This window comes from Sinocyclocheilus grahami, unplaced genomic scaffold (genome assembly GCF_001515645.1).
Source record: "Sinocyclocheilus grahami isolate Dianchi unplaced genomic scaffold, SAMN03320097.WGS_v1.1 scaffold729.1, whole genome shotgun sequence".
NCBI classification, from domain to species: domain Eukaryota; kingdom Metazoa; phylum Chordata; class Actinopteri; order Cypriniformes; family Cyprinidae; genus Sinocyclocheilus; species Sinocyclocheilus grahami.
The window spans coordinates 275738-286675 of record NW_015505908.1 but is presented as its reverse complement, the minus strand read 5'-3'; the positions used below and the strand labels follow the sequence as shown (position 1 = coordinate 286675).

The 10938-nt window shown below is 36.6% G+C and overlaps 1 protein-coding gene across 1 annotated transcript in view; it reads right to left on the bottom strand.

Moving 5' to 3' along the window:
- Positions 1 to 2141, bottom strand: part of LOC107560459 (integrin alpha-V) — a 25364-nt gene extending 23223 nt beyond the window's left edge. The window contains exons 1-2 of the mRNA XM_016244647.1: positions 1666 to 2141; positions 228 to 364 (exon numbers count right to left, since the gene is read on the bottom strand). Of these exons, the coding sequence (XP_016100133.1) occupies positions 228 to 364; positions 1666 to 1832 (304 nt within the window). The 5' untranslated portion in view covers positions 1833 to 2141. The remainder of the gene's footprint in view (positions 1 to 227; positions 365 to 1665) is intronic.
- Positions 2142 to 10938: the final 8797 nt, after the last annotated feature.

The following is a 10938-nucleotide window of genomic DNA, read 5'->3' as shown; positions in this document are numbered from 1 at the left end:
ACCTATTGAAAATATTTAGAGCAAAGCTGATACAGTACATGACCCACTAAATCATTAAAAAGCCACAGGCTACTCAGAAGGTCCTTTAATAACTCTGACAAACCCCACCTCTTCCACTAGCATGCAATGTGAAACAACAGACAGACAGACAGAAAAAGCTTTAAATAATAGCATGGTGGAGGAGCAAAGACTGCACTATGATGGATGAACACAGAGCTGCGTCTTACCAGTGCTATCAAACTCAATCTGGGTGCATGAGCCACTTTTGTCCCAGGGACAGCTGAAGACAGCACCCCTCTCAGTGACTGTTGACGGGGTTTGATCAGATGTGTTTGCTCTGGGTGCACCAACAAGTATGTTTAATCTGAAATCACAGGGTAAAATGTGTTGTAATGCTTTTGTCCACAAACTAAAACACAATGCTTTTTAAATGCTTTTGTACACACACTAAAACACAATAATATAGCATATACCATCTCGAGTTGATAAATCTAACATTTATTATATAATACAATAAATTATATAATACCAAAAATGTTTTATTGTATTATACATATTATGCATTACTATTAATACATTTTATATATAAATATACATTAATTGTAGTCCGTTACCATGATGAAAATTGTTGTTAGTAATGTAAACTATGAAATTATTCATTCTAGGTAATGTAACTTTATCACATAGATCTGAATGGGATTATTGTGCACTAATATATATTATACCATCTCGAGTTGATAAATCTAACATTTATTATATAATACAATAAATTATATAATACCAAAAATGTTTTATTGTATTATACATATTATGCATTACTATTAATACATTTTATATATAAATATACATTAATTGTAGTCCGTTACCATGATGAAAATTGTTGTTAGTAATGTAAACTATGAAATTATTCATTCTAGGTAATGTAACTTAGATCTGTAGATCTGAATGGGATTATTGTGCACTAATATATATATATATATATATATATATATATATATATATATATATATATATATGTATATATATATATATATATGATATTAGTTGTTATTATTATAAAATATATAAACTTATAACAATAATAATTATTAGAAAGGTGATTATTATTGTTATTATTATAAGAATGGTTAATAAATCACATATTACATCATTTAGATTTTCATATTTTTTAGATTACATTAATAATTAAAAACTAATAACTATATATATTTTTTGTGTTATCAACAACATGAAACGCATTAAACATTATATTATGTCAGGGCCAAACTAGGTTAATGAAAGAAATGCAGTGGATTAGTGAGTTGATGAAAAGCTAATTATGAATTAAATCATACAAATTTAAAATTTAAATGAATATTTCATTTAAAAACAACTCAAAATAAAACGACTGAAAACTAAAAATATAAATATTTGATTTGCTTTACATAACAGTCCTACATAAATGCTTACTCTAGCTACAACTTCCCAAAGTGTAAAACTATTTCACAATAGACTGTTCAACATTGTTACATTTGTTAATAAACGTATCTTTCAGAATAGTCATGCATATAAGAATCATGTATCTTTCGCCAAAAAATTTAATAAAAAGTGCAGCAGGCGCCTGATATCCAAACAAGTTTACCGACAGCTCACTAGTTGTACAAATACAACTTTATCTATACCCACCGTTTGTTGTCAGGATTGAAGAAAGCCACAGAAAATCCAAAGTAACTTCCTGGAGGTCCAGCGAATACTGTGGGTTTGCTACTGTCCAGATTAAAAGAAAGTGCTTGTTGGAAGTAGAAAAGAGCCACTAGAGCCCAAATCCAACAGCAGATGAGATGTTTGGCCATGGTTTGTATCTCTGTAAGGTATGAGAGTAGATGGAGATCGCGCTGTTTGTGGGTGGACGTCTGGATCAGCAGCAGCACATATGATCGCCACTGACTCCGCACTCCATAACAACACAATCCCCGCAACACTCACACTAACAACCCAGCGGAGATGCCCGTTACATTACTGCAGGCGGCCCGCTGCAATAAAACGCATCCGTTTCCAGCCTGACCTGTAAAATGGAAGCAAAAATCTAAAAGTAGGACAGAGGACTGATGTAGCCCTGCTCGGATGGAGCCGCGGGATGTCCCACTGACCAGGAAGTGAAAATAACCCCGCCCACTGAAACGCCACGAGAAGCTTCCGCAGCGTTCATCAGCTAACATCAGTGGGCATGAGTGAACCTGTAAACATGTTAAATGCCATTCAATCTTTGTGATTCCAGGCAAGAGGAGTTCGTTGCTTAAAGTATTTTGATTTATGTAGAACTATTGAAACTGCGCCCCTTTGTGTTATGAAAGGCACGAATTCATAACATGGCATCTGTATTCAGTTCAGTCAATAATAACCAAACGTGGATTTACTTATTTAGACTGAAATTTCACGTAATGTAATGAATATAATTAAAATCTAATAATTAAAATCTGTCTGTCATTGCATTACACAACAAAAATAACACAGATGCAAACAAAAGCTCCCTGAGCCACACTTTATCCGCAAGGTCCAGAAAGCAGTGACCATTACAAATGACGGTTCAGAGCTTGAGGAAATGTTATTCATATATGGGCTTGTCTCTGACTCATGACGTTAAACACACTGGTGAAGTATGTCTCCAAGAATGCAGTCTGTAAATCCCCCTGGGATCCCAGGTTCTGCATAAAGACATTGGGTGATTTTTATGTCTGGCTGGCTTGTCTAACAAGTAAAGAGGCTTACTTTCAACCCTTAACATGCTGTCAATTCAACTGTATATGGAACAACTGGTGTTATTTGCAGTGTTATAGCGTAAAGGGCCTGAGGAAATAAAAGGCATCAGTTGCAAATTGGAACATAAACGACATTCTCACTCTCTAGGGAACAAAGTCACTTTTGTTTTAGTGCTGACCAGTCATGCGTGTGGTCAAAGGGGCTTTTGAGACCATGTGATACATGGCAGAGTGGCAGAATAATGTTTGCCTGGTGCGCATAAAAAAAGAAATACAGTAAACAGTACATTGTATAAATGACGTTCTTCAATTTGAATAATTTTGTCTTTTTCCAATTTGGCAGAGTGGCAGAATAATGTTTGCCTGGTGCGCATAAAAAAAGGAATACAGTAAACAGTACATTGTATAAATGACGTTCTTCAATTTGAATAATTTTGTCTTTTTCCAATGAGATATTCTGACTTTTTAGGGCTTACTAGAACTAGCAAATGTTTAAAAGTTTAACAAAATGCCATATAGGACAAATTCTTTCCAACAGATAACAGCCATGATCTAATTTAACAGAAGGCTTTGTCTACATCTCGTCTGTATTTTCAGAAACACACTTCCATGCAGAATGTTTTTAAGAAATCTACCAAGTCAGCATTTATTTAATCAGCAATACAGTAAAAACTGTAATTTAGTGAAATACTATTAGTCTAAAATAACTGTATTCATTTAATACATTATATATTTTACAATTTATAATTTATTTCAGTGACTGAAAGCTGAATTTTAGCAGTCATTACTCCAGTCTTCAGTGTCACACGATCCTTGAAAAATCATTCTAATATGCTGATTTGGTGTTTGATAAACATTTAAATTGACAATGTTGAATACTTTTGAGGATTTTTTTTCCAGATGAGTAGAAAGTTCAAAATAACAGCATTTATTTGAAAATTAAATGTTTTGTAAATAGAACTTTTGAAAATCAGAAAGCCACCTGAGTGTTATTATTTGTTTTTATGCAATAGCAGGTTGTATGGCCCCCTCCCTGCTTACCGTGGTGACAGGATACATAGCAGACTGTCGTCACTCAATGGCTGGATGTCTAAGTGGTGCCCGCAGAATAACATAGGTTTTATAGACAATTGGACGAGTTTTTGGGGCAGACCTGACCTGTCGAAAAGAGATGGTCTTCATCCCTCCAGGGGGGGTGCCGCTCTTCTCTCTAGAAATATGCCACATAGTCTTAGAGTTTGTACTTGACTAACTGGGGCCCAGGTCAGGAAGCAGACAGACTGGCTAAACCGACCGTCTGTTGGCCGCCTCATGTCACAGAAGTCAGTTAATTCTCAGCACATAGAGACTCTTTCACCTAGATATCATGCTATAGAGACTGTGTCTGTTCCCCGAACTAGAAAATACAAAAAAAATACAAAACTATTTAAGTGATGTTCAACAAATAAAAAACAGATATAATACAGATAAACAAATTATAAAGCTTGGCTTAATGAATATTAGATACCTTTCTACAAAAGCGGTTTTTGTAAATGATATGATCACAGATCATAACTTAGATGTGCTCTGTTTGACAGAAACCTGGCTAAAACCAGAAGATTACATTATTTTAAATGTTTCTACCCCCCAAGATTACGGTTATAAACATGAGCTGCTTCCAAAAGGTAAAGGGGGAGGTGTTGCTACAATTTATAGTAATATTTTTTCAGTATTTCTCAGAGCTCTGGTTTCAAGTATAATTAGTTTGAAGTAATGGTGATTCAAATAACATCACCCAGAGAAACAAGTGTTAATGATAAATCCCTGTGATGTTTGTACTGGCTACTGTATACAGGCCACCAGGGCACCATACAGACTTTATCAAATAATTTGCTGATTTTCTATCTGAGTTAGTGCTGGCTGCAGATAAAGTCTTAATTGTTGGTGATTTCAATATCCATGTTGATAATGAAAAAGATGCATTGGGATCAGCATTTATAGACATTCTGAACTTCATTTGGGTTAGACAGTACGTGTCAGGGCCTACTCATTGTCGGAATCATACTTTAGATTTAATACTGTCACATGGAATTGATGTTAATGGCGTTGAAATTTTGCAGCAGAGTGATGACATCTCGGATCATTATCTAGTCTCGTGTATACCCCATATAACTAAAGCTGCACATTCAATTCCTTGTTACAAATATGTTAGAACCATCACTTCTAACACAGAAGACTGCTTTGTAAATAATCTTCCTGACTTGTCTCAATTCCTCAGCATATACTGCTCAGAAAAACTTGATGATGTAACAGAAACTATTAAATCTCTCTTTTCTAGCACTTTAGATATGGTTGCTCCTTTACGCTTAGACACCGTGGTATAACGAGCACACTCATGCCTTAAAGAGAGCAGCCCTGGAAGAAAACAAAACTAGAGGGATTTCGTATTGCATATTACTTATAGAAAAGCTCTAAAAACTGCTAGATCTACTTATTTTTGTCTCTCTTAGAAGAGAACAAACACAACCCCAGGCATTTATTCAATACAGTGGCTAAATTAACGAAAAATAAAGCATCAACAGATGCAGAGATTTCCCAACAGCACAGCAGTAATGACTTTATGAACTTCTTTACTTCCAAGATCGCTACTATTAGAGATAAAATTATAACCATGCAGCCGTCAGCCACAGTATCGCATCAGATAACGCACAATAGATCCCCTCAGGAACAATACTACTCATTCTCTGCTATAGGACAGGAAGAATTGTATAAACTTGTCAAATCATCAAAACCTACAACATATATGTTAGACCCTATTCCATCTAAGCTACTAAAAGAGGTGTTTCCAGAAGTCATAGATCCTCTGCTGAATATTATTAATTCATCAATGTCTTTAGGATATGTCCCTAAAACCTTCAAATTGGCTGTTATTAAGCCTCTCGTTAGTTAATTACAGACCAATCTCAAATCTCCCTTTTCTGTCAAAAATACTAGAAAAGGCAGTATCCTCTCAACTATGTTCCTTTTTGGAGAGAAATCTCTGGTATCTCTGAGGATTTCCAGTCGTGATTTAGACTGTATCGTAGTACTGAGACTGCTCTCATCAGATTTACAAATGACCTGCTCTTATCATCTGATCGTGGTTGTATTTCTCTATTAGTGCTACTGGATCTTAGCGCTGCGTTTGACACTATCGACCACAACATCCTTTTGAGTAGACTACAAAATTATGTTGGCATTAGTGGAATTTAATTGTCATGGTTCAAATCTTACTTATCTGACCACCATCAATTTGTAGCAGTAAATGGCGAGATATCATATCGATTACAAGTACAGTATGGAGTGCCACAAGGCTCAGCACTAGGACCGCTGCTTTTCACACTTTACATGTTACCCTTGGGAGATATCATCAAGAAACATGCTGATGATTATGCTGATGATACTCAGCGCTATATTTCTTCGTGGCCCAATGAAACATACAAATTCGCAAAACTAACAGAATGCATTTCATATAAAAAACTGGATGACTAGTAATTTCCTACTGCTAAATTCTGAAAAAACAGAGGTGTTAATTATTGGACCAAAAACCTCCGCATGTAATAACCTAAAACACTGTCTAACACTTGATGGCTGCTCTGTTAATTCCTCGTCATTAGTTAGGAACCTAGGTGTGCTATCTGATAGCAATCTTTCATTTGAAAACCCGATTTCTAGCATTTGTAAAACTTAATTTTTCCATCTTAAAAATATATCTAAATTACGACCTATGCTCTCAATGTCAAATGCAGAAACGTTAATTCATGCGTTCATGACCTCAAGGTTAGATTATTGTAATGCTTTATTGGGTGGTTGCTCTGCACGCTTAATAATCAAACTCCAGCTGGTCCAAAATGCAGCAGCTAGAGTTCTTACTAGAACCAGGAATTACAACCATATTAGTCCGGTTCTCTCAACTCTGCACTGGCTCCTTATTGAACAACGAATACATTTTAAAATCTTGCCAATTACTTATAAAGCCCTGAATGGTTTAGCTCCTCAGTACTTGAGCGAGCTCATATCACTTTATAGTCCTTCACGTCCGCTGCGATCTCAAAACTCTGGCCATTTGATAATACCGAATATCAAAATCAACTGCAGGCGGCAGATCCTTTCCTATTTAGCGCCCAAACTCTGGAAAAATCTACCTAGTGTTGTTCGGGAGGCAGACACATTCTGTCAGTTTAAATCTAGATTAAAGACCCATCTCTTTAACCTGGCATACACATAACACCCTATCACATATCTATAATTCAAATCCGTTAGAGGATTGTTAGGCTGCATTAATTAGGTCATCCGGAACCGGGAACACTTCCCATAACATCCGATGTACTGGAATTAAACCATGCCATGCTGGTTTCGATTTCATGCTTGACTGATTGCACAGACACTATTGGAAGAGAACTGAACTGGATGATGACATCATTGAATCAACAATGAACTGACTTTAGCTGAAAAATTACTCTGTTATTGTCTTGCATCATTGACAAACTATTTTCCTGTTTGACACTGTAAAGCTGCTTTGACACAACCAGTATTGTATAAAGCGCTATACAAATAAAGGTGACTTGACTTGTATGCTTTAAATGTTTTTTTTAGCCTTTTTGTCCACTGACAACAGAAGGATGGAGGATTTAAAATGTGTTGACACTGACTTTGTACCAATGGGACTGGAGGAGTTTCTAAGGAACTTCTGTGGTGGCTTCTGCCGTTTTTCTGAGAAATCACTCTTGAAGACTTGAGGTTTTGATGCCAGAAGATAGACTTTATTATCAGAGATAACGAAGCCGAGAAACTCTGCAGAGAACCTGTTAAGTCTGTACCTGCACACTCTTTATTTTACTCATAGTTTCCATATCATTCAGGCCACTATGGCTAGTGTATATCTCCTCACGTCAGCATAATACAAAGTTCATCACATCACATCACATCACATCACGTCTCAGTTCATCACATATCGGCACAAGATCATCACATGTTCTCTCTCAATAGCAGCTCATCATATCTGAGCAAACACAGCCAAACACATGGCTATAATAGTAGAATAACTCATATGTATACGGTTATATTCACATTGATTATATTATATGGTTATATTCACATTGATTATACTTGATTAATACACATCTTGATCAATAAAAATCTTCTACATACCCACCTTTGAGACTTACTAAGTCCCACCTTCACTTGTCTTTATCATTGAATCAACAATGAACTTACTTTAGCTGAAAAATTACTCTGTTATTGTCTTGCATCATTGACAAACTATTTTCCTGTTTGACACTGTAAAGCTGCTTTGACACAACCAGTATTGTATAAAGCGCTATACAAATAAAGGTGACTTGACTTGTATGCTTTAAATGTTTTTTTTAGCCTTTTTGTCCACTGACAACAGAAGGATGGAGGATTTAAAATGTGTTGACACTGACTTTGTACCAATGGGACTGGAGGAGTTTCTAAGGAACTTCTGTGGTGGCTTCTGCCGTTTTTCTGAGAAATCACTCTTGAAGACTTGAGGTTTTGATGCCAGAAGATAGACTTTATTATCAGAGATAACGAAGCTGAGAAACTCTGCAGAGAACCTGTTAAGTCTGTACCTGCACACTCTTTATATAGGTTTCCATATCATTCAGGCCACTATGGCTAGTGTATATCTCCTCACGTCAGCATAATACAAAGTTCATCACATCACATCACATCACGTCTCAGTTCATCACATATCGGCACAAGATCATCACATGTTCTCTCTCAATAGCAGCTCATCATATCTGAGCAAACACAGCCAAACACATGGCTATAATAGTAGAATAACTCATATGTATACGGTTATATTCACATTGATTATATTATATGGTTATATTCACATTGATTATACTTGATTAATACACATCTTGATCAATAAAAATCTTCTACATACCCACCTTTGAGACTTACTAAGTCCCACCTTCACTTGTCTTTACCTAGAGTGCAATTTCATAACTGAGTCTCATCAGTCATCACTACCTAGTGACTAAGTTAAGTCACTCAGCTTCATTACCAAAGACCAGATTATACAACAGCACTCTGGTGGAGAAGCAGGACCAAAACTCTATCCCCCACATTTGACTTCAGGAGGAAGTAAAAAAGATCCCGTATCCCTAACCCTTTCAAATATCAAAAAGTTATTTCATGACACAACTTTACATGTCTTCTTCACCCTCTGTCTTTCCTTCTTGCTTTCTCCATTATTGTCTGCTTCAAGTTTCCTTCTCTTTCCACTTCCTCTTTTTCATTTGTTGGACCACATCTGCTCCAAATTATTTTGATCATCTCGTTAGCCGTCCCATCAATCACTCCATCTTCACCAGGGTGACTCTTTGCGAGTCGTTGCAATGGTCTTTCTCTCATTGGCAAGGGAGAGTCGTTACTAGCACACCCTTAATCCCTCACTTCATGCTGTGTTGGGTTGTTGAAGCTGGTTGGCATATTTTAAGGTGAGCAATGTGGACCCAGGTGTCACTCTGCAACCATTTTACTGATCAATGTAAGACACTTCCTTGAGATCATAACTGCACACTCACTGGTTCTTATTGGTGGAACAGACCATTCCCTTGCCTTGATAGAACTGCTGTCACCTGTAAATGGAAACCTTCAGAGTTTTTTTTTAGTGATATCAAACATGCTCATTTGCTCATCTGGCCAGTCGTCCTTCTTGGTGTAACCTGTGGAAATTATTGTGGGCTGAGGGCTGTCCTGGCCCCTTTTTGGGCTCTTACACATCCATTGCTATCAATACAATGAGCAGGGCTAATAGCCATTTTCTATAATAAAGAATTTGGTTTTTATTAAATTATTTGAATCCTTACTACTTTTAAATTAATTTAAAATTTATTCTCAACAATTTGCTAATTCAGTTATCTCTTTGTTTTATAATCTGAGTCCCACTGTCACTGGATAATTTCTTAGGCCTATCTTTCTCAGTAGCAGAGGCCTTTTAACCTGGAAAACACTCAACCCACGTTTCTCATGTTAACAGTCAGGAAGACAATATTTTATACTTTTGACACAGAATCTGCTCCAGCATGATATGCTGAAAAGAAAGTTAGACGTGGGGTGGACAGAGAAAGATTGCTTTGCCTTCCCATGTAATACGCTGCACAAGAGTGGCACTGTGTTTCTTTCTGCCACAACAATAACTTGGGTACTGACCAGGAAACTTAACCAAATTCATTCATGGTCATTATTTTACTGGGAATAATCTGCCCTGTGGGCACACAAATAAAAATTATTTATTTGCCTCAGTGTCTTGTCAGACACCCTCTTTCACTCCATATAACACCATTTTTCACATCCTTTCACCCCCCTCAAAGGCCTGGTGTTGTGGTGTAAGATCGCCATTGTTTCTCTGCCTCTCCTCAGTCTGGTTTTTGATTGATCCTGCCACAGTTTTGCATTTCAGGACATTCTCTACCCACTAAGGAAAAGTCTCAAGTGAAAGATTCACCTTTTCCTGCATTAAGTCTAACTTCTTCACCCTAACAGAGCAGTATCCATAGGACTTTGCGTGCTTACCTACACTCTTAAAAATAAAGGTGCTTCACGATGCCATAGAATAACCTTTTTGTCTAAATGGTTCCATAAAGAACCTCTAACATCTGAAGAACCTTTCTGTTTCACAAAAGGTTCTTTGTGGCGAAAGAAGGTTCTTCAGATTACAACAAGGTAAGAAAGAGATGGTTCTTTAAAGAACCTTTGACTGAATGGTTCTTTGTGGAACAAAAAATGGTTCTTCTATGGCATCGCTTGAAGAACCTTTTGAAGCACCTTTATTTTTAAGAGTGTATACTTTATCTATTCAACGCTTACATTATCCTAAGGCCCACTTAACAGTAAACACAGACGACAGCAAAATATATCTGCTTTATGTTTACAGCCATCCTCAACGCCCACTTGACCGTACAGATTTTTGCATGCAATTATTTTTTCTGGAATCAAAACCCTTCTGTTTTCTTCTTTTTGTTCTTTAAATTCGGAGGAGCATTTTCGAGTGTCCTTACCACCACGAGCAGACTCTGGCAGACAACCCAAACTAATTATATAATCAAAAACTGCTTACCTTTTTAGTGGCCACTGTTTGTGTTGTTCGTCCAGTAAGCCCAAAGTGGCCTCTTGCTCCTTCCCAATCCTGTTCGTGATGCCAATTTGT